Source organism: Pelodiscus sinensis, chromosome 19, assembly GCF_052426305.1.
Source record: "Pelodiscus sinensis isolate ZL-2025 chromosome 19, ASM5242630v1, whole genome shotgun sequence".
Lineage (NCBI taxonomy): Eukaryota > Metazoa > Chordata > Testudines > Trionychidae > Pelodiscus > Pelodiscus sinensis.
Genome location: NC_143070.1, coordinates 4206464 through 4232500, shown reverse-complemented (window position 1 = coordinate 4232500; position 26037 = coordinate 4206464). Strand labels below are relative to the sequence as shown.

The 26037-nt window shown below is 50.7% G+C and overlaps 2 protein-coding genes across 5 annotated transcripts in view; both read right to left on the bottom strand.

Moving 5' to 3' along the window:
- Positions 1 to 6320, bottom strand: part of LOC102462535 (C-type lectin domain family 2 member D-like) — a 26569-nt gene extending 20249 nt beyond the window's left edge. Inside the window, exons 1-2 of one of the 3 annotated variants that reach the window (XM_089771768.1) lie at positions 6089 to 6320; positions 406 to 809 (exon numbers count right to left, since the gene is read on the bottom strand). The gene's annotated coding sequence lies outside the window, so the exon portion shown is untranslated. The remainder of the gene's footprint in view (positions 1 to 405; positions 810 to 6088) is intronic. The other 2 variants (XM_075913502.2, XM_089771769.1) reach the window with 2 other exon arrangements.
- A 1805-nt stretch (positions 6321 to 8125) lies between these two features.
- Positions 8126 to 19121, bottom strand: LOC102462293 (C-type lectin domain family 2 member E-like). Of its 2 annotated transcripts, none has more exons than XM_006110386.5 (7): positions 18967 to 19121; positions 16635 to 17190; positions 14762 to 14872; positions 12810 to 12994; positions 12174 to 12277; positions 11604 to 11744; positions 8126 to 9973 (listed from the first exon to the last, which is right to left on the bottom strand). In XM_006110386.5, the coding sequence occupies exons 2-6, from the start codon at positions 16822 to 16824 to the stop codon at positions 11624 to 11626; spliced, it is 711 nt and encodes a 236-aa protein (XP_006110448.3). In that variant the 5' UTR covers positions 16825 to 17190; positions 18967 to 19121; the 3' UTR covers positions 8126 to 9973; positions 11604 to 11623. The 2 variants fall into 2 exon arrangements, with proteins under 2 accessions (XP_006110448.3, XP_089627890.1); XM_089771764.1 differs by having other exon boundaries at positions 18955 to 19096.
- Between the last annotated feature and the right edge of the window lie 6916 nt (positions 19122 to 26037).

Genomic DNA, 26037 nt, shown 5'->3' with positions numbered 1-26037 from the left:
TTGTCTCTCTGAGCCATCCCTCATGCCCGGTGCCAACCTGACTGCCTCCCCTGAGCTGAGCCAGGGGAGGCTGCGATCATGCGGGAAGGTGCTTCCCGTCCCCAGCTTTCTGCTCCCCAAAACCTCCCATGGAGCAGCTGTCAACGTGTTACAGGCAAACACCACCGAGCCACGAGATGCCCCCAGCTTGGCTGGGCCAAATCACCCCCCCGAACACACTTCTCCTCCCTTGCATCTGTTCCCCCACTGTCCAGTGCTCAACCCCCTTCCTAGATGTGCCCCCCATGCCTGCAGGGGGGCCTGATAAGGGGTTTCCCTCTTTTGCCTCCAACCCCCACACGCCTATAAGAAATCCACCGGATCCCTCCCGTCCCTAACTCCCCCTGGATAAAACCCGCCGCTTACCCGGGTTCTGCCACGAGCTACAGGCAGGAATGCCCAGGACTTTCTCCCTGCAGTGTCTCCAGCGACCGATGGTGCTGCCACATTTTAGTCCCTCCTCCCTTTTCGGTCCCTCCTCCTCACACTGATTGCTGTGGGGAAAAGTATGTGATGGGGAAAAGGGAGCAGATGGAAGGGGGAATGGATCACAGCTGTCTCATCGGAAGCAGCGGGTTGTGCCCCTAGAAGTTCGTGATCCCAGTGACAAGTTTTGTCCGTCTTTGTTGCTTTTTCAGTTTTTTGATCGTGCATGCGGCTGTGGATTATTTTGCTCCGTCCAGTTAGCCTGGCAGGGAGGCCGGGTTCTGGCAGCGAGGTTATTTTTCCATGTAGAAATTAACCCTCTCCCTGCCACAGAACCAGAAATCCTAAAAAAAAAAGCCCCCCGGGTCATAATGGGTGACCCGCTGCTGCCACCAAATTCGGTGGTCCCATTTCCTGCCGTTTAGGAGGAGTTCTTGAACACAGACTCACAGACAGACTCACAAATCTCCAAACATATATATATGCACACAGGAGCAGCCCTAAAAGAGCTGCTGGAAACTGGCGCCCTAGGCGAAATGTGTGGTCGGTGTCCCTGCCTCCAAACCCCTCAACGGCCGTTTAACTTGGCACCCGAGGCGACCGCTTAGTTTGTGCCTATGGACAGGCCGCCGCTGTATGCATAGATAACCAATGTCATGACATCTGCCTGATTCTACAGCCAGCCAGAAACAATCACTCTGAGGGTATGTCTACACTGCCACCCTAGTTCGAACTAGGGTGGCTAATATAGGCATTCGAACTTGCAAATGAAGCCTGGGATTTAAATATCCCGGGATTTATTTTCAGGGCTCGCCGAACCGCGGCGAGCCCCGCTCGTCAGCCATGCTGTCCGGCGATCTGCACATGCGCAGATAGTTCTGCACATGCAGAGATCGCCTGAACCCGGCTCTTCCCGGTTGCAATCTACTCGCCACGGGTGAGTAGATTGCATTATTCGTCGAGGCCTGTTTATTTGCAAGTTCCCGGGCGCCGCCATTTTTAAATGCCCCGTCGTTCGAACTACCTGCTCGCGGGTATATGCGGCACGGACTAGGTAGTTCGAATTAAACCTCCTTGCAGGAGGTTTAACGGTAGTTCGCATTAGGAGCTTTAATTCAAACTACCTAGTCTGTGCCGCGTGTAGCCGCGGGCAGGTAATTTGAACTACGGGGCATTTAAAAATGGCGCCCGGATGGGAAGATGCAAATAAAGCCCGGGATATTTAAATCCCGGACTTCATTTGCAAGTTCGAATGCCTACATAAGCCACCCTAGTTCGAACTAGGGGGCTAGTGTAGACATACTCTGAGATACAAACTAATCTGAGTGAGATGATACCTGAAACAGGAATGTTGTGAGTTACATCGCTGCTCTTCAAAGCCTGGGAATTAGAAGAGGTCTAAATAATGTTATGAAGAGTTGCCTCCCCCCCCCCCCCCCGTAGCGAGACAGGAACCCCCCTGTAACATCCATCTTTGCTTGCCTGGAGCATGCAGGGCACACAGAGCAAAAAAAGCCTTGAACAGAAGGCCCGGATATGCAGGCTCAGTGACCCTGAATGGCTGTAAACAGAGATACGCCAATTGCTGACCAAGCGGCTGCCGAGGAGTGCCCTTGACTCAAACCCATATTGATACGAACACACAGCCGTCCCCGGGGAGAGGAATCTCCCGCTCAGTAAAAAAAAAAAAATTGTCCAGTACTCATAATTTAGTTATCTCTCTTGCAAGTGTAAATTAAGTTGAAACTTGCTTGTAAGAACTAGCGCCACAAAGACAGACCGGTACAATTTGGCATCTTAGATAAGAAAGAGGATACGGGCCCCTATGGGTATAAAGATGGGTCCAGCAGCACACTCACTCTGAATGTCAATCTACCATCTATCTGCTGGTTGGGTTAGGTGTTTGACATCCCGAGGTTCCACAGGGACGTCTACCTCGTATTCGTCTTTCCTAGGAATTGAGGGACCGGCCCTGGCCTGACCCGCTGGAGTCGAGAGGCACAGAAGGGGGTAAAAATTGTACCTGGATGTGTCCTTTGTCTTAAGTGTACACATAGGCCGTGTCCAGACTCAGGGGTTTTTTCGGGAAAAGTAGCCTTTTCCCGAAAAAACTTCCCCTGCGTCCAGACTCAAGCCGCGTTCTTTCGAAATTATTTCGAAAGAACGCAGCTTTTCTTTCGATGGCGGTAAACCTCGTTTCACGAGGAAGAACGCCTTCCTTCGAAAGTTCCTCTTTCGAAGGAAGGCGTTCTTCAATGTAAAGAGGCCGTCTTCGAAAGAGAGCATCCAGACTCGCTGGGTGCTCTCTTTCGAAAAAGCGGATTTCCTCTATCGAAAGATCCGCCTGCTGTCTAGATGCGATCTTTCGAAAGAGGCTCTTTCGAAAGATGCTTTCGAAAGAGCCTCTTTCGAAAGAAGCCTGCAGTCTAGACATAGCCATAGACTTAGAGCTCTTTAAAGATTAAGCTGTCACTTGGCACCATTATTTCTATTTTCTCTCTTTATTTTCTTTGTAACCATTTTTAAGATCTGTATTTGCTAGCAGTTAAGAAAGAGAGCAATAGCCATTGTAACCATATGCTTTTATAAGTCTTTTTAATAAACCTGTAACTGTTTAAGCTTTAACCGGACTCCTTCAGTTGCTGTAACAGAACCAAGCACAATTTAAAAGAACTTCAGCCGGTCATAAGGGACAGATATAGGAAGAGCTGGGACATTTGGATTGTGTCGCTTCCAGAGGACAGATCCGTTGGGGCATCTCTCAGCCTTCTAGGCTGCCCACTGCGACGAGACTTTGTGTCTCAGCAGTTGAAGACTTGGGTGTGACACACACATACACACACACTGCCCTGACCATCGGCTGACACCGCCCCGCCCCACTGTTCTTGTAGTGAGGAATGATGGATTACTAAGGGGAGGGGGAGAAGACAGGAGCAGGGACAGTATATCACTCATTGTGTCTGTGCAGCGCCCGGCACAACGGGGCCCTGATATCAGCTGGGGCCTTTAGGTGCTACTACTGCTAAGACCCATTCACACCAGCCTGCTCCTCTGAGAGAAGTTACATGGGCCCATGATGTCCTGGCACCAGGAATATTCCTGGCCCGGGATTGGGCTCTACCAAAACTTGCCACCTGCTGCTCCTGCCTCCAGCATCTCACACTCTCCCCCGACATATCTCCTGACCCCGACTGCCGGGTGAGTTAAAATGCCCCATGGACCCTCGCTGGCACCACCGGCTGTGCTGTGGGGTGAGGGCAGCTTCCAGGGTTGCCAGGTGTCTGGTATTGGCCCGGACAGTCCGGAATTTGCGGCTTCTATCCAGTATACAAAACCCAGAAAATATTTTCTGTTTTTCTCAGACAGAAGGCTGCTTGGGACATTCTTCCCCTGCCGCTTCTGGTGGGGGTAGGGGGAGCGAGGGGATTTAAAGGTGCCATGACTCTTTTTTGTGTGCGTGATCCCTTTTTTTGTGTTTTGTTTTTGCTCAACAACTTTGCTTCCCCCTTTTTTATTTCCTCAACAACTTTGGTCCTGCCATGTTTGGTATTTTTTGTGAAACTATCTAGCAACTTCCCACGGGCAGGGATGGTGTCTTTATGCCATGTGCTGCACCAGCCACTCCAATGCTCCCTAGGGACTTTCTGCCCCTTTTCTCTCCGCCCTGCCTGCCTGGCTGCAGCTGCCCCACACACCCCACTGCCAGCCCCACGGCTCACAGCATCCCTCCCTCTGTTCCCACAGCCTCACTGTGCAAGCCCCTGAACTAAGAGACGCAGCGACCCCTACTGGCTCCATCCCTGCCCTGCAGCTCGGAGCTGACAATCCCATTCACAGTTCAGAGGGGTTAGACGGCACTGCAAGGCCCAAAGCAATTCACCCCCCCACCAAGATGCAGGATCTGTGATGCCTAAACCAGCCCAGCTCCCCTTTAGAAAGCCTCCAGCGAAGGAGCTTCCCCCACCTCCCTCCGCATCTGTACCAGGTTCTCACTGCGAGGGGGTGTTTCCTGGTACCTCATCAGAGGGGGAGCCGGGTTCATCTGTAACTTTATAAACACCACGTGGTCCTGCAGCCCCTTAGAGACTAACACATTTCTACATATCGGGGCGCGAGCTTCCGTGGGCACAACCCACTTCCTCAGGTGGGCTGGAGGGGAAATAAACAGGAGCCCAGAATTTATAACAAAGACGGGAAGGGGGAATTAAAAAAGGACCTGTCCTTGTTTCCCTCTGCTGTTGTGGGAGCCCGTCACCTCCTGTCCTGCCCCCGGTGGCAACTTTTCACCATCGGTGTTCGGGCAGCCTGACATATATCTGCAGACGACGGTCACAGGCCTCCTTTATCTCCCCTTTTCCAACATACACATGCCCAGTTCCTTTCTCTTTGGCTCATGCACCGAGCTGTCCTGTCCTAGGATGGTTGCCCAGGCCTTGTGTTTTTGGGCCCCATTTCTGGCTTGATGTAATTGGGATTGGTCCTGCCTTGGGCAGGGGGCTGGATTTGATGACCTCTTGAGGTCTCTTCCAGCTCTATGATTCTATGACTTCTGCACTAACTCAGGTTGACTTTTTGCCACCAGAATTTCTTGCAATGGAAATTTGGATGTTCCGGTAGATGAGGTGGGTTTGGGTTTTTTTAATGGAAAGTTTCTGGTTTCCCTGAAAAGTTTTGACTATTCATTAGAGACAGCTCTCCGCTGAATTTTATTGTGTTCTGGTTTTTTTTTTTTTTTTTTGGTTTACAGCCGCTTAAAAAATGTTCAGATCAAAGTCAGTTTTCAGGTGCCAGCCTGAAAACAAAACAGTTTTTCTGTTTTTCACTCCACCTTGACATTTTTGACAAAAATGATTTCCCCCTCCCTGTTTCATGGGAATTTTTCCCAGGAGAGGAAAGATCTCCTGTAAGCTCCATCAGCAAGATAAAGTTGCAGCTGTAAGAGTGAATTGAAGTCATTTAGGGCACATCTACGCACCAGGGCAAAACTCAGATTAAACGACACAACTTCAGTTACATCAATGGTGCAGCTGAATTCAAAATAGCTTAATTCGTCTTTTGGCTCTGTCTACAGAGCAGGAAGTTGAAAGAAGAGCCCACTTCCCCCATATTTCCTTCCTCCTTGTGAAATTAGGGTTAGGGGAGTTGGAGTAAGCAGTCCTCAAGCTCGACATTATTTCAAAATACTGGCTTGCGGTGTAGATACTCTCTTTGTTACTTCGGAATAACGTTGGTTATTCCAAAATAACGCTGCTGTGTAGACATACCCTTAGTTGTTAAATTACATTAAATTGGTTCATCTTGAAGGACTCCTCGTTGTTTTTGCAGATGCAGACTAACACAGCTCTCTGAGATCAAATCATTTGACAATATTATGGTGTTATCATGCTTCTGTCACAAGCCTGCCAAGATCTGGTGCTTTCCTTAAAACACCGGATTCGACTGATTAAGTAAGAATCTAAGGATTCATATTATAAAGCAAAGTCCTTGCCTTTATAGGTCCCTACGACAGCCTGAAAACATGACCAGACTAGGCTACAAATGCTCAGAAACCCCAAATCAAATAAAAGTACCCTCTAAAACTAACAAATACAACCTCACAACATTTTAAAGCCAATTTCATTACCTGATCCATGATTTTTAAACACTTGGGAGGTGAAAGCACAGAGAACCGCCCCAGTCTCTGCATCTTGGGGTCTTCAAAGTATTTGAAGGCTTCAATATCTGAGATCTAGGTGAGAGGATTATTCTAGGAGGGGTGGGTGAGATTTTGTGGCCTGCACTGTGCAGGGGGTCAGACTAGATGATCATAATGGTCCCTTCTGACCCTGGAGTCTATGAGTCTATGAGTCAGTCCAGTCCAATACATGTGTCCTGTAAGACCCAATGGCTGAGTCACTCACACACACAGCCCCTCGTCTCTTTACTCATTACTGGCTGCATCAATATTTGTCCCGGTGACCTTCGGTCTGTTCTGTAGCAGAGCAATCAAACTGGGTACAAAGTCAAGTCCCACAGGACCGTATGAGGAGCTTTCAAAGCCCAATATCTTTTTTGCTTAGCAAAAGGGATTCCCATCCTCTGCCTTCTGCTCTGGACTGTGTCTAAACTGGCAAGTTTTTCCGCAAAATCTGCTGTCTACACTGGCCGCTTGAATTTCCGCAAGAACACTGTCTGAAATCAGTGCTTCTTGCGGAAATACTATGCTGCTGCCATTTGGGCAAAAGTCCCTTTTGCGCTAAACTTTGGTGCAAAAGGGCCAGTGTAGACAGCTCAGATTTGTTTTCCGCAAAAAAGCCCCGATCACGAAAATGGCGATCGGGGCTTTTTTGCGGAAAAGCGCGTCTCGATTGGCACGGACGCTTTTCCACAAAAAGTCCTTTTGCGGAAACGCGTCCGTGCCAATCTAGATGCTCTTTTCCGCAAATGCTTTTAACGGAAAGCTCGAAGAATTCTCCTACTTCTTAATGGGAAGCCTGGGATCTGAGGTTCCCAGGGTTGCTGTGTGTTCCATCCCTGAGCAGACTTTTCTTTCTAATTTATTAAAAAAAAAAAAATGTGTCCGAAATGGAAAACTTTCCAGTGTGGAAATTCCAGTTTCTGCTCAGCTCCAGTAGGAATGGGTCCAAGATGCAAGAGTGCTGGTGTAGCCCACACACCTAGGCCGTGTCCAGACTCAGGGGTTCTTTCGAAAAAAGTAGCCTTTTTTCGAAAGAACTTCCCCTGCGTCCAGACTCAAGCCGCGTTCTTTCGAAATTATTTCGAAAGAACGCGGCTTTTCTTTCGATGGCGGTAAACCTCAATTTATGAGGAAGAACGCCTTCTTTCGAAAGTTCCTCTTTCGAAAGAAGGCATTCTTCAATGTAAAGAGGCCGTCTTCGAAAGAGAGCATCCAGACTCGCTGGGTGCTCTCTTTCGAAAAAGCGGATTTCTCTTTCGAAAGATCCGCCTGCAGTCTAGACGCGATCTTTCGAAAGAGGAGCTTGTCCATGCTGTTGCCACTCCCTCCGCCAGCCAGTGTCCAGGTTCTACATACCTTGAGGCCTCCAGAGACACTGACTGCTGTCTGCTCTTTCAGTTCCTTTTATAGGGCCTTCCTGGCCTCTGATTGGCTGCTTCTCCTGCAGCCTCTCTAGCCTGCCTGGAGGACCTCCCTATTGTCTATTTGGGGCAGGGTGTGATAGAGTCATAGGGCCTCCAGCAGGGGGCCACAGGGCCTGGTCCACCCACCACTGATATTTCAGTTTTAATCCCTCTTGTTTATTTTTGGACCGTCTACTTTCCATCCAGAGCTAGTTTCCCCGCGACTAGAAGCTTTGTATTTCGTCTAACTTTTCCCTATCTTTCAAGATCTGCATTTGTTACCTCTGGGTGGGTTAGGGTTTGCTCCACTGCCCGTCCCTACTGCCTGAAACCAATTCCCGTAGCAAAGCACCCGGCGGCCCAGGATTCAGTGACTGATGCTCGTTGCAACTCCTCACACACCGGAGGAGCATCTCCCAGTGCAGAGATGCTGGAATGAGGGATGGCCAGGGTACCTAGCTAAGAGACAGCAGGGGGTGAAGTCTTCAGGGGTGGATATAGAGGGGGGGTGGAGCCTCATGGGAAAGGGAGGGGTGGGGGCCAAGGACTCGGAAGGAAGAAGTGATACAATCAAATCCGAAAAAGGACAAAATACATTTATTTTACATAGCTTTATCAAAAGTTTCTTGTAAAATAACCCAAACAATCCAATGTAAACGTCAGAAATACAAGTAAACAAACATTGACATAAAATAGGTCAGCTAGAAAGTATTGGTGACCAAAAAAACCCACCACCACAGCTTTGGCTGAGTTTGCCTGAGTCTTCCACAGTCTTTGAGCAGCCTACTCTATCCATCTGAGAGTCTAAAGATGGGAGACGGTATTGTAACTAGCAGCTAGGAGGTTCTGAAATCTGTGCAGCCTTCTGCCTCCTCCTGAGGTTGCTCAGGCCATCAGCCCAGTAAACAAACCAACCACTCAACAGTTCACGTAAAGAGGAAACTCCCCCACGAATATTGGTACAAAATACTGCATTGAGAAAGTGGGGAACCAGAGTGGGAAACCTAAGTACAACCCCCAGTGCATCGACTGCCGGAGCATGGATATGCCGGGGCATAGCTTAGCTTATTCTAGAAAAACAACAAAAGCTGTGTCTACACTGGCAAATTATTCCGGAAAATCAGCCGCTTTTCCGGAATAACTTGCCAGCTGTCTACACTGGCCGCTTGAATTTCCGGAAAAGCACTGACGATCTAATGTAAAATCTTCAGTGCTTTTCCGGAAAAACTATGCTGCTCCCGTTCGGGCAAAAGTCTTTTTCCGGAAAACTGTTCCAGAAAAGGGCCAGTGTAGATAGCAGAAATTTCTTTTCCGCAAAAAAGCCCCTATTGCGAAAGTGACGATCGGGGATTTTTAGTGGAAAAGCACGTCTAGATTGACCACAGACGTTTTTCCGCAAAAAGTGCTTTTCCGGAAAAGCATCCTGCCAATCTAGCCGCGCTTTTTCCGAAAATGCTTTTAACGGAAATCTTTTCCGTTAAAAGCATTTCCAGAAAATCATGCCAGTGTAGACGTAGCTGCTGTGTCTAGACTGGCCAGTTTTTCCAGAAAAACTTGCCAGCTGTCTACACTGGCCGCTTGAATTTCCGCAAAGCACTGACTTCCTACTGTAAGTAATCAGTGCTTCTTGCGGAAATACTATTCTGCTCCCGTTCAGGCAAAAGTCCCTTTTGCGCAAAGCTTTTGCGCAAAAGGGCCAATGTAGACAGCTCAGATTCGTTTCCCACAAAAAAGCCCCGATCGCGAAAATGGCGATTGGGGCTTTTTTGCGGAAAAGCACGTCTAGATTGGCACGGACGCTTTTCCACAAAAGCCAATCTAGATGCTCTGTTCCGAAAATGCTTTCAACGGAAAACTTTTCTGTTAAAAGCATTTCTGGAAAATCATGCCAATCTAGACGCAGCCGAAATAGTCTCATAGCATTGTCACGAGGCAGACTCACCACCACGGCGTCTCCAGCCGCCTGTCCTGGGAATTAGCTTGTTGACTCACTGGACGCCTCTTTCTAGCTCAGTGTTTTTTAAACTTTTGAAGACGGAGGAACACCAAACAATTTTTTTAAAATGAGGAACGCCAAGGAGTTTTTGTTGAGCCAAAGAAAAAGAAAAGAGGCCAGGAAAAAGTTATTGAGAAAAAAGAGGGAAAAAAAAGGAAGACAAAAAATAGTCAGGGGGGAAATTATTGAGGGGGGGGGGGGGGGGAAGCCGCCTGTCCCTTTAAGGCTGACCATTTTTAATTCTATTTTCAGCAGCACATCTCTGATTCATAGCACACCGGTGTGCCACAGGACACAGTTTAAGAAAGGCTGCTCTAGCTGGTGTTTCCCCATGTTTCTCTTTGACCTCGGCATCCTCTTCAGGACACTTCCCTCTACCAGCTAGGGTTCCCAGGTCCGTTTTTTGCCTGAAGAGTCCATTATTTCTTGCCCCTGTCCGGTAAAATAAAACAAAACAGAAAATATCAGACATGTGAAACGTCTGGTATTTTCTGTTTTTCTTGGATGGAAGGCCGGCAGGGATATTCTTCCCCTGCCATGTCTGGGATGGGCTGGGGAAGCAAGGAGCGTGGGGATTCTTAAAGGTGCAGCAACTTTTTTTTGTTCTCCCTGTTTTTTGCTCAACTATTTTTGTCTCCTGGTTTTGTTTTGGCTCAACCAAGTTTTTTCCTGCCACGTTCAGGATTTTTGGAGAAAGCATCTGGCAAGACTACTCTGGTGTCTAAGCCCCCCTTCGGCTATGTCTACACTGGCGGGTTCGTGCGCAAGGACCTCTTGTGCAAGAACACATCCACGCCGCCATGTGCTTTTGTGCAAGAGCATCCCTGGCAGTGTGGATGCTCTCTTGCACAAGAAATCTCTGATGGCCATTTTAGCCATAGGGCTTTCTTGAGCAAGAAACCCAAGTACAAGAGAGCTTACACTTGTTAGAAAAGAGTGTAGCTCTTGTGCGAGAAGCCCTGTCTTCCACCGCCGTACTGTAAATCTTCTTGTGCAAGAGCAGGCGGGCCGTGCGGATGCTCTGCGGGTTCTTGCGCAAGAACCTGCCAAGGTAGACATCGCCTACAGGTTTCTTGTGCAAGAACTGTTTTGCACAAGAGTTCTTGTGCAAAAGGTCTTGCACAAGAGCATGTCCACACTTCCATGTGCTCTTGCACAAGAGCATCCCTGGCAGTGTGGATGTTTTCTTGTGCAAGAAAGCTCTGATGGCCATTTTAGCCACAGGGGTTTCTTGCGCAAGAAACCCCTGTTTCCCATCTACACTGCCCTCTTGTGCAAGAGGGCTTATTCCTTGTGGGAAGAGGAATAACTCTCGCACAAGAAGCCCTCTGGTCTGACGCTTTACTGTAAATGTAATTGCCGGCTCATAGTAGCTTATACTGACAAGCCTAATAAGACCAACAATGGGACTGCTTTTACTCTGATTCGCATTCATTCTTCTAGCTGGTCCATCTACTTCTGGTATCTTGGTATTTGCTCCCAACTCTTTTTTTTTTTGTTTATAATTCTTTGTGCCATTATGCCTTGCATCTCATATTCACCAATTAATCTTCCTGCTATAATTACAGCTCCACTTGCAGCAGCGCGGGCTGCCAGGTGGGAGCTGGTCCGCAAGGGGAGTCGGTTTCAAGAGCAGCTCCCCACTCAGCCTGGCTGGCTGTGGCCCTGTGCTGCTGCTTCTGATAAAGAGGCAGCAAAGCAGGGTGGCAGCAGCCCCTGTCGGGGGTGGGGGAGGGGAGGTATGAGCTCCCAACCCAGCACAAGCCAGAACTGAGGCCCCATCCCTACTCCCTCCCCCCCCCCCTTTATGGCTGGTGACAAGTGCTTTGTTCCAGCACCTCTGGTGGCAACCCCTCAAACCTTGAGTTGCCAGGTGGTTCGGCTCTATGTTGGGGTGTCTTCCTTTCTGCACCCCACCTCCAACGGGGGTCCAGGGCGTTGCTGCAGATACCGGGCAGCTGCTTCCTTCCCCAGCCTGCTGCCACATGGTCCCCCGGGCACTGCACGTCCCCCAGCGCCTCTCCCGACAGGCAGCGAAACGCGGCGACGGGGCCGGACTCGCCTTCAAATAGCGGACAGGACCTATGGCTTTGGCCTTCCCTCTGGCCTGCAGCAGACCCAGCGCAACTGTCCAGAGCAGCTGGAAGAGGCAATCCCCTCGCTGTCCACATAAGCACAATCGCCTCCGCCTCGTATGAAGAGCCTGTCGCAGCAACGAACAAATCAAGAGCATCAGCACTACTTGCACGCACAGCGCATCGGCCCCTATTTGGCCAAGCAAGCCAGGCCCCGCGGCTCCAGGCACTGGAGTTTCATTTCTGTGACAGCTTACGTAAGAGGCAGGGTGGCCAGGTGGTTAAAAGCCCTCACCTTGGACTTGGCACATCTGCATTCAAGTCCTGGCTGTGCTCCAGGCCTCCTGGGTGACATTGGGCGGGTGGTGCCGTGCCTCAGTTTCCCCCTCTTCATCATAACACTGCAGGTCCTGAGCCACATGGCACAGAACGCCCAGGGACCAGGGCTCACAGTAATGTGAGTTACCATATAGGGTGGTGGCTTCACTTTGTACCAGCTGGTGCTTGTACCAGGGACGTGACCCAACACTTAGTGAATCAAAGGAAAAGGGACTCACGAGGAGTTGAATTTGGTGCCATCGGACCATTCCCAGGACTGGCCAGGGCTCTTCCATAGGCCGATCCAGTGATCGTAGGATTCTCTATTGCGCTTCATGAACTCCTGTTACATAAAGCAAATGGATCTGAGCTCACCATGGTCTGTGCTGGCTTTTCTGTGCTGCCACTCTCAGGGTGACCTGTCCAGGGTGGGAATTCTCCACCCGCAGCTCCGATCCAGTGACCCCTCTTCCCCCCGGCCCATCCTCAGAGCCAATGCTCTTCCCTGCTCTGATCAGCAGCAGATTGTGCGGGGGTAACTCCAGCCCTGCACTAAGCCTGACCCTCTGCTGGGGAAACTCCATCAACTTCTGTCATGAGATCTTCCCCCCCAATCCCGGGGAGCTATGGCAAATTTTCACTTGCCTTGTGGTCAGTGTTCCCTGTGAGCTGGCACTTGTGCAGCTGCTCAGAGGAGATTCCAGCACCGCCCAGCTGATTAGCAGAGCACCCACAGCTGGGATTGTGTTTCTACTAGTGGTGCACATTCACACGTGCCTTGGTGCACAGAACAAAATTTATTCTGCACATCGACCGTAAAAATTAGAGAAAACTTTGGCTGTGGTATTTATAATGCTTCTGTTTCTCTCTCTCACCAGTTCCTGGGTGCTGTCAATCCCCACCAGGGAGGCATTCAGGGCAGAGCAGTTGCTCTGGCTGTCGGTCCAGTTCCCTTCACCCTTGGAGAAATAGTAACACTTCCCCTGGTATCCGACCCAGCTGTTGGGGCAGGTGGCCCCTGAGCAGGCAGCACCAGCTGGGCAGGGCTCACTTGTCTTTCCTGAAAATTAAAAAGCAGCAGGGTGAGAGATTTGCCCTATTCTCTCTCTGTAGCCAAGGGAACAAGCCTCCAGTGACCCCACATCAGATCCCTCCACTCAACATTGTGGAAAGCTGGGTTTGTGCTTGAACTGGACTTGATAAGCTCTCGAGGTCCCTTCGGATGCGTCCAGACAGCACCCTTAATTTGAAACCAGCCACCCAATTGGCACTACAGAAATTGCATAGCTTATTTTGAGTCTATTTTGACACGTCCCTTAACCCTCGTGGAACGAAGGTTGCTGGGATGCTGAAATAGCGTGACCATTATTTCGAGATAACGGGTGCATTTAAAAGACACGGCGTTTCTATTTCCAGATTATCCCACAATAGCCCCACTGCCTGTACCCTTCCAGTTCTAGAGTCTAGTACTCTATCAGCCAGCCACGGAGACCATGCGAAGAGCCACCAGGTGGTGTGGTTACCTCTGCAACAGCAGGGGAGGTGCTCAGGTTAGAAAAGTGGCCAGCAGCCGTGGTCTTTTGGAACAGCCCCTTTACAGGCCCAAGAAGATCGGATCCGTTTGTTAATCCGTGCCAATAGCCCCGGACATGTAGCCGGAGCCACGGGTGGCAAACACCCATCGGTGTGCCATGCCTGCCTTGCATTTAGCACCGATGTGAGGTGAATTTGTGAAAAACGTCACTACATTGGAGTAACGACGTCTCCCGGGGTGTAAAAAAATCCACCCCCCTTGAGCAATGTTACCGCCTCCCGCGTAGGCAGAGTTATGTTGGCGCATAGAGCCACCCTCTCTGGAGGTGGGGGGTGGCTTTAATACGCTCTCCTATCAGCTTCATTAACGTGCAAGGGCCGTGCAGCGGTGCCGATGCAGTGTTTTAAGTGCAGACTTGCTCTACGGCTCACTGGAAATGCAGCTAGAAACCCTGAGATCCTTATCCTATCGGCACTGGCAAAAGAGCCAGCTAACATCATGGCCTGTCATGCACCCCCCCATCCTCTCTCCTCCTTCCAATTTTGCATGTGCTGAAAATCACATTGTTCGCTTGGCTCATGGGGCAAAGGGAACTGATTATGCAAGGAACAGACTTGGGGTGACGCCAGGTTCAAAGGTTAACGCAGCACCCCAAGTTATTCAGGTTGCTCCCCACGCTCCCTCTTCCCCACATCTCCCTCCTGGCTGCCCAGCTCCGTATGGGGCCAAACGCCTCCTTGCCCTGCCCCTCGTGCAGTCCTGGCACCCAGATCAATGGGGGGGACCCACACAACGGTTCTCACGCTAGTCAGGTTTGCACTCGCTTTGGTGGCTGTGGGCTGCCTCAGCCTGTGGCGTCTCCCTCTCTCTGCACCTCCACACTCACGTAGTGTAGATGCCTGTTTCCGGCCAGCACAGCGCTCTGGGATACTAGCCACGTGCAGTGCAGGGACGTTGATGTCACTGGAGGAGAGGGCTTGCCGGGCTGATGAGGGCAAGGAGCTGACAGCCGGGCACAGGTCTGGCTCCCTCCCAGCGGAGGTAGGGGGGTGACCCAGTGACTCACAGCCCTGGGTAGCCAGGCATGATTGGGCAACACACAGAGGGAGCTGACAGCAGGAGGGAGCTGGTCGCTGAGGGGAGCGGGGCAGACCCCACAGAAAAGCCCAGAGTTCAGCAGAGTCTGATGTGAGAGCTGAAGCAGGAGTGGGGGGAGAAGTCAGGTGGAACTGTGACGTTTCCAGCACCAAGTGTGCGGCGCAAAGTTGGAGTCAGTGCCGGCGCCGTACTTACGTGACTGAGCCGTGACGGTGAAGATGATAATGAGGGTGAGGCTGAAGAGGACGAGGACACACAGCGAGCCACAGAGAACCGGGTCACATATCTGTGTTCCAGCCAGCAAACCTGGAACAGAACAAGCCACCAATGCTCTCGTGGGACAAACCCAACGTGGATTGGCAGCAGCGGGCGAAGCCGGTTTAAATAAAAGGGCGGGAGGATATTTTCAAAAAAGATATTTTCACCTCAAAAAAGATATTTTGGCCTTGGAAAGGGTTCAGAAAAGGGCAACTAAAATGATCAGGGGTTTGGAACGGGTCCCATATGAGGAGAGGTTAAAGCGACTGGGACTTTTCAGTTTAGAAAAGAGGAGACGGAGGGGGGATATGATAGAGGTCTATAAAATCATGAGTGGTGTGGAGAGGGCCGATAAAGAGAAGTTATTTATTAGTTCCCTAAATAGAAGAACCAGAGGACACCAAATGAAATGAATGGGTAGCAGGTTTGAAACGAATAAAAGAAAGTTCTTCTTCACACAGTGTGTAGTCAACCTGTGGAACTCCTTGCCAGAGGAGGCTGTGAAGGCTAGGACTATAAAAGAGTTTAAAGAGAAACTAGATAATTTCATGGAGGTTAGGTCCATAAAAGGCTATTAGCCAGGGGATAAAATGGTGTCCTTGGCCTCTGTTTGTCAGAGGCTGGAGAGAGATGGCAGGAGACAAATCGCTTGATCGTTGTTTCGGTCCACCCTCTCTGGGGCACCTGGTTCTGGCCACTGTCGGCAGACAGGCTACTGGGCTAGAAGGACCTTTGGTCTGACCCAGTACGGCCGTTCTTATGTTCTTATGATATTTTGCAAGGAGAGAGAGGGAGAGGGAGAGAGCAGGGGGTGAATCTTTTCATTTCAAATAGAGGAAAAGCCCTTTCCCCTTTCAAAAACAAAACAACACAATTGGGGGTTTCATTTTGAGATTTCAAAGTGCTCCCTCCAAACGGTTTCCAGGGAACGTGTGTATTTAAAAAGGGAGAGGCTGTGGGGGGAGAGGGAGCAGAGACCCTCACATTTTAAACCAAAACCTGATTCATTTCCTACTTCCGACACAAAACCCCCTCGGAGCGATAACTTGCCCGTTACCATGACAACCGGCCTGGTTTCCAGTTGGACCCCTGCCCACGTTGAAGCGAAACAAGGGGAGGAGAAACCTCAGTCGTGTTCAAAAAGCCTTTCCCCCACCCACAGGATGGGGACGGAAGTGTGACCAGCCTGTCTGGCCCGAGGGAGGCCGTTAGGTGACTAGACAGGGACTGAAGCAGGTAGAGAGACAGGGTATGTCTACACTAGCCCCATAGTTCGATCTAGGGAGGCTAACGGGGGTGACCGAAATTGCAAATGAAATGTGGGATTTAAATATCCCCAATTTTAGAAATCGACTAGCGCGAAGTAACTGCCCGCGTCTATACTCGGCAGTGAAACGGGATTCCAAATTAAAGCCCTAAATCGAATTAGCTGGTAAACCTCATTGCAGGAGGAATAATAGCTAATTCGATTTAGGGCTTTAATTCGGAATCCCGTTTCACTGCCGCGTGTAGACGCAGGCAGTTACTTCGGGCTAGTCGATTTCTAAAATGGCGACCGGCCAGGAACATGCTAATGAAGCGTGGGATATTTAAATCCCGTGCTTCATTTGCAATTTCAGTCGCCCTCATTAGCCTCCCTAGATTGAACTGGGGGCTAGTGTAGACATACCCACAGAGCTAAAGGCTAAAGGCCGTGGCTGGTTGAAGTGTCTTTTCCACGGAGCAGCCACCAGAGGCGATAAAGGCCCTCGCGGTGTGAGCGCCACTTGGGCCGTGTGAGAAGGGCCCAGCGAGGCCGCTAGCGCTGTACCTGCAACACCCGTCGGGCGTCTCCTTCCGCTCTGTGCTGGGATGGACACAACATGAGTCTCCCCATTTTGTTCCCTTTGGGTTTCCTTGGAGTCCGGGAGTGGATCCGGCTGCATCCCCTCATCAGGATGTGACACATTTGCCACCTCTTCTCTCTCCGACAGACGTGTGGGCTCCGAAAGTGGAGACATGGTCACTTGAACCCCCTTTCTGCAGCCAGCAATCACTACGGCCTGTTCCCACTGGGTCTGGCAGGGCCCTTCCAAAGGGCAGTTTCAAACCAGCTCCCTCAGTTACGGCTCAGGCGTGGTTTGGCTACGTGGGGTGATCTGGGAACCCCCCTTTGCAATATCCTTTGCTGGGGAGTTTTGCCAAAATACCGACCAGCCAGGCTGGGTCTGAGCAGGTTTCAAAGGAGCTGTTCCAAAGCTCTCTTGGTTGCTGCTTTTATCCCTAGCAAGCCTCGGCAGGCACCGACTAAACCAGCTCCGGGTGCTGAATTATCCTGACTCCGCGTCTCTTCCCTGGCGCCCAGCAGGGACTGGCCAGGCAGGCTCCTGTGGAGAGAATTGCTAAGTCACTCGGGCTGGCTGGTGTCGCCGGTTTATCTGCCCATTCCCAGCCCTGCACAGCCGGGGCAGGTGGCGCCGACAAAGCTGGCCAACTCCAGCCAGCACCAGCTGCTCCCCTAGGAGGGGCGGGATAACCTGCCCCAAGGATCAATTCCTCCTTCACCCCCGTTGGTTAGAAGCTGGGGCTTGTGCCTTGCCACAGGAGGGCTTAGAGTCCTTCCATCTGCAGGTTATTCCATGATACTGATAGTTAGAATGGTCCCATCGTCCCTATAAATGCCAGGAGCTGGGCACGAGTCAGAAAAAATTGACCAATGATTTCTTTGGGCAGGGAGTTCCACAGGTTGTGGTGCCTGGTGTAGGAGCCTAGCCCTCGTCATCAGATTGGGATTTGCTGTCTTTTTTAAGTGAGGGAGGGGCATGGTTCTGACCTGGCCTTTGAAAGCAGCTGCAGAACGACATTAGCCCCCAAGGAAAAATGTTATTTCAATCAACCGATCAGTAACAGGCAGCTAAACAAACAGCCCCCCCTCTCACAGCTCTTCGAGGGCAATGTGTCTCAACCAGTGGTACAGCACCCTTAGGCTATGTCTACGCTGCCGGGTTCTTGGGCAAGAATGGCCGTTCTTCCGCAGCGCGTCCACACTGCCGGCTCGCTCTTGCGCAAGAAGATTTACAGTAAAGCGTGGGAGAAGAGGGCTTCTTGCGCCAGAGCTACGCTCTTTTCTAACAGGTGTAAGCTCTCTTGTGCAAGAGGGCAGTGTGGACGCACGGCAGGGGTTTCTTGCACGAGAAAGCCCTATGGCGAAAACGGCCCTCACAGCTTTCTTGCACAAGCGAGCGTCCACACGGCCATGGAACTCTTGCGCAAAAGCACACGGCCGTGTGGACGTGTTCTTAGCCGCCAGTGTAGACATAGCCTCTGAGTACTAGAGAGAAGTCTGCGGTGGAGGGGGTGTGTTAACAAAACTGACATTTGGAGAAAATGGAATTTGTGTTTTAAGTTTTGCAGTGCTTTATCATTTTCATACTTTTTACACCCAAAAATGTCATCGCCCACCCAGCTACAATTAAGGGGTTTAACCAAATGTGTTGCAAGGGTAGAAAAAAATTGTGTGTGTGTCTGAAAACTGTAGATACTAGGGGTACTTTTAAAAAGGGGGGGCACTTTATAAAAAAAAGTTGAGAAACACTAGGCATGGGCATGCACAGCTACAGGCTAGGGCAGGTAACAGCTACTCCGTACCCCTATTTGGTGCCATAACGTACTACAGGGGCAGGAACGTGGGAGCCAGAAGTTGCAGAAGTTTCAATAGGGAGAGTCTCCAATGTGCACAGTGGGACTTGGGTTCCCTCCTGCCCGGCCTCTTGTACCATCCCTGCCCCCTGCCTGGGGGTGTGAAATGCCCCTGGGTTAGAATTCTCCCCTTGCTGCCTCACACCTGCCTCCCCACCAGCCCCCTGGCAGCTACACCAGCTTAGCCCGTGCCAGTGAGTCGCTAGGGCACGTCTACACTGCGCTGCCAGCCCGGCGCTGCGGGACCCAGACTCAGCACAGACACATGCGCACCGAGAAGTGCCCCCGCTCACTGCGGCCAGCCCGGGGCACCATCCTGCCCGTGGGAGTCACCCTGCGACCGGCCCCTCGTAGCCCCTCAGGGCCAATGCGTGGGAGTGAAACCAGATTCATAAGACAAAGCCGGGGAAGCCAGCCCAGTCCCTCCCCAGGCAATGCCCCTCTGCACTTACAGCTCTTCTCACCTGGGCAGCAGCGACAGGTTAATTCCAGCCCAGCCCCGGAGCGCGGTTCTGTCTGCCACCCCGTGCAGGAGGGATTGTAGCAACTGCCCCAGATAGCGGCTCCTCCTCCTGCTCTAGCTGCTTCCCAGGACGTGAAACAGAAACGCCCCAACAGCCCGTCATTTCCACCGCCCACCCTAAGCATACGAGCGCCCGAGGCCGGGGTGTCCCTGGGATCAGAGCCAACAGGCTCTGTGGGGCCGGTGCCAGCAGCCTGCTCTGCAGATCTGCTCCCAGTAGCAGTTACTGACAGACGAGTGCGTCGGTTTTGGCTTAGCCCAGTTTTTGCTACCCATCCAGGTCCAAGTGGTCCATGGGAAACTTTTTGCAACCTCTGGTCACGGGGAGAGGGAGGCGAGGATCCATACGTACAGGGTTCACTTCGGATGGGGGTTCATTGGGACACAAGGAGAACTAATCCGGACAGATGGGAGGTCACTGGGTCAGACTTGGATGCCTGTGCACCTGCCACTGGTCCAGAGGGGCCTTGGCATCCTCTTCCCTTCAGCACCGCCCATCCCATGCCATCCAGTGTGCATTCTGGAGGTAAATGCCTGGCTGCGAGGATGGTGTCGCCAGGAGGGCTTCGGCTTCCTTGACCATGGGGTGCTCTTCCAGGAAGGACTGCTTGGCAGAGATGGAGTTCACCTTTCCAGGAGCGGGAAGGCCTTGTTTGGACACAGACTGGCTAACCTTGTGAGGAGCATGGGGTACAGATCACAGCTAGAGGATTCTCTGCATCTTGGGGTTTTCAAAGTATTTGAAGGCTTCAATATCTGAGATATAGGTGAGAGGATTATTCTAGGAGGGGTGGGTGAGATTTTGTGGCCTGCACTGTGCAGGGGGTCAGACTAGATGATCATAATGGTCCCTTCTGACCTTAAAGTCTATGAGTCTATGAGGGCTTTAAACTGGGTTTGACAGGGACAGGTGAGCAAAGCCCACAGGTAAGTGCTGAATGTGCGGGACTGGGAGATGGGTTGGAAATGGGGGGGACTATGGCCTATAATGGCAAAGAGAAAGGAGGGTCAGGGCACAACAGGGAGGCAAGATCAAATCAGTATCTTAGATGCCTATATACAAATGCGAGAAGTATGGGTAATAAGCAGGAAGAACTGGAATTGCTAACCAATAAATACAACTATGATATCATTGGTATTACAGAAACCCGGTGGGATGGGACGCACGATTGGAATGTTGGTATGGAAGGGTACGGCTTGCTCAGGAAGGACAGACAGGGAAAAAAGGGAGGAGAGGTTGCCTTGTATATTAAAAATGTACACACTTGGACTGAAGCAATGCAATGTGGACGTAACTGGAGTTTTTTTCAGAAAAATGGCTGTTTTTCCAAAAAAAACCTCTGGGCTGTGTCTACATTGGCACCCTTTTCTGTAAAAGGGATGCTAATGAGACCAGTTGGAATTGCAAATGCCGCGGGGGATTTAAATATCCCCGCGGCATTTGCATGAACATGGCTACCGCTTTTTTCCAGCTCGGGGTTTTGCCGGAGAAAAGCGCCAGTCTAGACAGGATCTTGCGGAAAATAAACCCTTTTCCGGAAGATCCCTTATTCCTTGAAAGCAGTTTCAGTATTTTGGATACCAGTAGAGGATGTATGACTAGAATTGATCGGATACTTACTGATCTGGGTGTGAGCAAACATGAGTTCATTAGCATCTGGAGCAGAGAATTTTCACCAGGCAGTGCTTTCCTGTTTTCAGTAATGTAGGGTAAACTGAGGCAGTCCATGGTATCTTGCTGAGAACTGACAAACTCAAACCTGAAATTATTAGGCTAGGCATGGGCAGCTCACAGATAGAAGTTACCGACACTGGTTCCCCTGGCAACTACATTCCAAAGGGGCCTCCATTTGATAAGGCCGGAGCCAAACAACCACGCAGGATTGTTTTTCATTGTCTGCTTTGTTCCTAGAAAATAAGCTTGGCTCTCAAAGATCGCGTCAAAACAATACCACCCCCGCAGGAAATGCATTATATTTCCGGCCGACAAAATGACCATCAACACGCCTTTGTTTATGTTGGCTCATTTAGCTTGTTAGGATTAACTACCTGTATTAGCGATAATATATTTAATTGGCAACGGGCGGAGATGCTGTGTAACTTTTGTAGTCATTGGCTTATGTGCATATCTCACTTCCGCTGCTAGACCTATCAAATCACTTCTCCTCCGTCCATCTGCTACATGTATAATCTAATGTATGTTTTGGTTAAGGTAGTGCTCACCAGGTTATCCCCTGATGGGTACTCCACCAGCTGTGTGAACCAATAACTCCTCTGTTTGAGTTTCACCTGCACCCAGCATGTCCGGAATCATTCCCTACAGCTACGTCTAGACTGGCTACGTCTAGACTGGCATGATTCCCTACGGCTACGTCTAGACTGGCAAAACTTTTCCATTAAAAGCATTTGCGGAAAAGAGCATCTAGATTGGCAGGACGCTTTTCCGCAAAAGCACTTTTTGCAGAAAAGCATCCGTGGCCAATCTAGACGCGCTTTTCCGCAAAAAAGCCCCAATCGCCATTTTCGCCATCGGGGCTTTTTTGCGGAAAACAAATCTCAGCTGTCTACACTGGCCCTTTTGCGCAAAAGTTTTGTGCAAAAGGGACTTTTGCCCGAACGGGAGCAGCATAGTATTTCTGCAAAAAGCACTGATTTCTTACAGTAGAAAGTCAGTGCTTTTGCGGAAATTCAAGCGGCCAGTGTAGACAGCTGGCAAGTTTTTCCGGAAAAGCGGCTGATTTTCCGGAAAAACTGGCCAGTCTAGACACAGCCTACAAGTATCTCATAGTTCAGTGCAGTCCATGCTTTGGACATGCTGATCTCTATTCTGTGTGTCTAATGGAGATGTCTCTCTGTCCTATCTTCAATGCAGATGAGCCTGGGGTGTTTCCTTAATCCTATCACCCTGGTCTGGAGGAATTCAGTGGTTCAAGCAGAGCATAAGTGAGTGTGTGTGTGCGTGTGTGTGTGCACGCTCTGCGCCATCCCTTCCGGGTTGGGGCTGCTCTAGCTCTGGCTCCCGCTTAAAACCCTGTGGGGCTGCTGGGGGTCGGTCCCCTCCTCCATACATAACCGCCTGTTCATTGCTATGTGTAACACTGTCATGTCACCAGGAGCTGCCTGCTGGCAGCAGGGTGCTGTCCCAGTCTGTTCAGTCTCTCCTCACACAGCACCTTTCAGGGGGCTGTAATCATTTTCACTGCCTGGCTTGGAAATCGCCCCATGTCCCCTACGTCTTTTTGGAGTAGGAGGACCAAAAGTGAGCACGGCCAGCCGTGCAGGGGAGGGCAACCTCTCATCTTACAGAATGGCATGAAAATCCAGGTTCTCAACGAATTGTAGTTAATTCTGAACTATGTATGGCTTTATACTTGGTAAAGATAATTGCTTTGCTTTTTTCATTTATAGATTCCAGAATCTATTTGACCATAATTCCACCAGAACTGCACTGGTGCCACTCACCAAACTAAGAGGGTGTGTCTAAACTGGCAAGATTTTGTGCAAAAGCGGCTGTGTTTGTGCAAAAACTTGCCAGCTGTCTACACTGGCCGCTTGAATTTCCGCAAGAACACTGATGATCTCATGTAAGATGGTTGTAAAAATGTAAAAATGTTTTTGCGCAAGAGGGCCAGTGTAGACAGGGAAGAACTGTTTGGAGCAAAAAAGCCCCAATGGCGAAAATGACGATCGGGGCTTTCTTGCACAAAATCGCATCTAGACTAGCCACGGATGCTTTTGTGCAAAAGCACTTTTTGTGCAAAAGCGTCCGCGCCAATCTAGACGCTCTTTTGCGCAAATGCTTTTAACGAAAAAACTTTTCCATTAAAAGCATTTGCGCAAAATCATGCCAGTCTAGACGTAGCCAGACAGTATAATGATTTGGGTATCTATACATCTGTAAGGGACACTGCCAAAGGTTTTACTATTGACCAATGGCTGCATGATGACTCTTTAGGGGCAACACCATTGTGGATTCTGTATGGGCCCTTTGAGACCAGGAAAACTATGATAGAAATGAGAATATCCTCCCAGTTCCCTTTCTGTATCATTTCCTGTGCAGTGCTCCTGAGCAAAGAATGACAGGTCAGATATTTTAGGAATCACTACCATAACCTAAGAACTCTCCCATGCATTAAAGTATCTCAATTTTATAGTGAAGTGTTTCAGGTTCTGGGCTGGGATGAAATGATGCTCAGGTGAGGTGCTAAGCAGAGGGGCAGGGAGGTTTGAGAGGAAGGTGCCGCTTTTAAAGGGTTGCAGGATATAGCTATACAATCAAGTATAAACCCATGTGCTCAGTGTCAACCTTTGTGTTTGCACACGTAGGAGGGGAAAATATTTACTAGCATCTATAAGAGAGACGTTGCTTTTCGCCTTTGCGCAATTTATATTGCTGTCTTGCTAAGAAGGAAAAGAAATAATCCGAAAACTAAACTTGCGGGAACTTCTTGTGAAGTTGCAAACGGCTGCAATCAGACAGGGCGGTAACCACACTCACCCAGAGACAGGCCTTGACTAGACTGAAAACTTCTTTGCAAGACATGTAGGCTCCACTGAACCCCCAGCCCAGGGAGAGGAGACATAAATGCCCCACGGGGAGTTTAGCAGCTGGAAAACAGAACCAGCAGCTGGTTGTCAGGTATCAGGGTCTGCAGCCAAGTCTGGTCCTGGCACCTAACAAGCACAGCTGGCCTGCTGCAGCTGCCGGATTGGCTACCCTGCCTAACAGATCGGAGGGGTCAGAAAACCGGCTCTTACACCCAGCAGCGGTTCAGGGGCTGCTCAGAGCATTTGCCCAGGGCTGGGAATAGTGCCTGCCTTATGCCAGCCCAGCCTCGACCTGGTCCACCCCCAGGTAACCAGCTCTGACTCCTGACTCCAGCTGTGATCTTGGCTCTGGCCTGGGATGCAGGTTCTGAGTTTGGGCACTGACTCTGGGCTCCAGCTGTGACTCCTGACCTGACCACTAGGCATGCCTGCCCCCACTCTGGTCATGGACCCTGATGCATGTGCTTGGTTGGAAGCCCCCGGCTGAGCGTGCTGAGTTCACTCGCACACTCAGGCTTAAAATGCAGCAGATGCACAAGCCTTGGCAGGTCCGGAGACCGACTAGCTCCTCCAATGCAGTGAGCTAAGGCCTGGCAGCCGCTTGGGAAGTTTCTCTTCCCCTTTCTGACTTTCCACAGAACGAGGCGCGGCTGGGAGCCAGAAGCAGTAACTAAATGGAAACTTTCTAGCTAGCATGTCAGACGATCCTCTAGTGCTGCGAGAAGGGGAAGGCGCCAGCATGGGGGGCAGAGAGGAACCATCTTGTGGGAAAGTTTCAGCCAAACCCAGGAGAGGTTTTTGTCACCCACTGATTGTCAATCTGCTCTCTCAATAGCTGCAGGGGTGTCATTAGCCTCTGGTTCTCTGCACTGGGGTGCTGAGCACTGGCTGACAGCCCAGCATCCATCGGGTCCTGGTCCCTGAGTTGGGCCACCTCTGCACAGCCGGACGCTCCCTGGCCGGATAGTTGGCCCAGATTTGAGCTGCGCCCCGGTGGGCTCTTGCCTCTCCAGAGGAGCCTGGGGCCATCCAGAGATGCCCTCTGGAGCTCCCCCTCCCCATGAGTATCTCGGCTCCCATGAGATGCTCCCCAAGCTCTCCCTGGGCGCTGCCCTGGCCCCTCGGCTCTGCTGCTGTTCAGCCCAGGGGCAATGGGCCACTCTTGGGGGGGGAGCACAATTTAAAGTCTCGTGTGTGTGTGTGGGGGGGTGTATTAGGACTTTAGATTCACAGACCCACAGTCCTAGAAGGGACCGGGGGGGGGGGTCACATCCAGTCTGACCCCCACCAAGATGCACGATCTGTGGTGTCTAAACCAGCCCAGCCCCCTTTGGCCAATCTCCAGTGAAGGAGTTTCCACGACCTCCCTCCATGTCTGTGCCAGCGCCCTGCTGTTTTTACCATGAGGGGAGTTTCCTGGGTCTCCTCTCCCTCTGCGCTGCTGCTGTTTGAGCCCAATCCCTCTCGTCTGGCCCCCCGGATGGCAAGAGAGCCGCCTTTCTCCTTCTGTCTGTGGCTGCCTGACCTGTGTCTGCACCGTGGCCTGGGAACACAAACCCAATTCCTCCCGCTGTGGCTCATGTCCCATCCCTTTGGCCAGCTCTGTCACTCGCCTCTGGGGCCTTTCCCATGTCTCTGCATCCTGCGGAGACACTGGCAACCAATGCAGGGCACCGTGCTCCAACTGAGCCCAACCCAGCGCGGGAGCAGAGCCACGTTCTCACCTCCCGCGACTTGCAGGCTCTGCCCCTGTCCACGCAGCTTCCCCTGGCAGTTGCTTTGTTTGCCACACTGTCACTTTGCAAACCCGTGGTGAGGCTCTGATCCGCCACAACTCCCCAGTCCCCCGCCAGTCTCAGCCCTGCTGCTGCTAGGACAGGTTCCCCCCTTCTGCCCATGTCTTGCTTTTCTCACTGTGATTCCAAGCCCCTATATGCTCGTGGAAATATGGTTTTGAATGTGACCTCTCATGGAAAAGTTTGCAATCCACTGAACATGTATATCCTATTTGTGTGCATGTATCAGTCTTCTAGGTGAAGATGAAGTGTGAACCTGCTTCTTAATCTAGTTCTTCCAGTAAAGCCATTTGTGGTACTTAAGGAACTTAATGGCCTGGTGCTCAAGATAATTATTTGAAAATGGTCTTGTTTTTCTTGTAAGTCTAAACTGTAGTTGAACCTACATACTATGTAGTGCTGGAATCCATTCTGAATTTTGTACTTTTCCAAAGGTGGGAAGAGGAGGATTGAAATGGAACAAAAGACTCTTGCCCTGGGAAAATTATATTTTAGGGGATCACAGAATACTAGAACTGGAAGGAACCTTAGAAGGTCATCAAGTCCAGTCCCCTGCATTCATGACATGACCAAATGCCATAGATAATCTCTGATAGATGTTTATCTAACCTGTCCTTCAATATCTCCAATGATGGAGATTCCACAACTACCCTAAACAATTTATTCCA

Bases quoted from the DNA above. Each gene is read 5' to 3' on its own strand.
- LOC102462293 (XM_006110386.5), bottom strand. From the start codon at position 16,824: ATGTCTCCACTTTCGGAGCCCACACGTCTGTCGGAGAGAGAAGAGGTG. The intron at 12,995-14,761 runs GTAAGTACGGCG...TTTAATTTTCAG, and splicing joins CACCGTCACGGCTCAGTCAC to GAAAGACAAGTGAGCCCTGC. The intron at 11,745-12,173 runs GTGAGTCCCTTT...TTGCTGCGACAG, and splicing joins GGCACCAAATTCAACTCCTC to GCTCTTCATACGAGGCGGAG.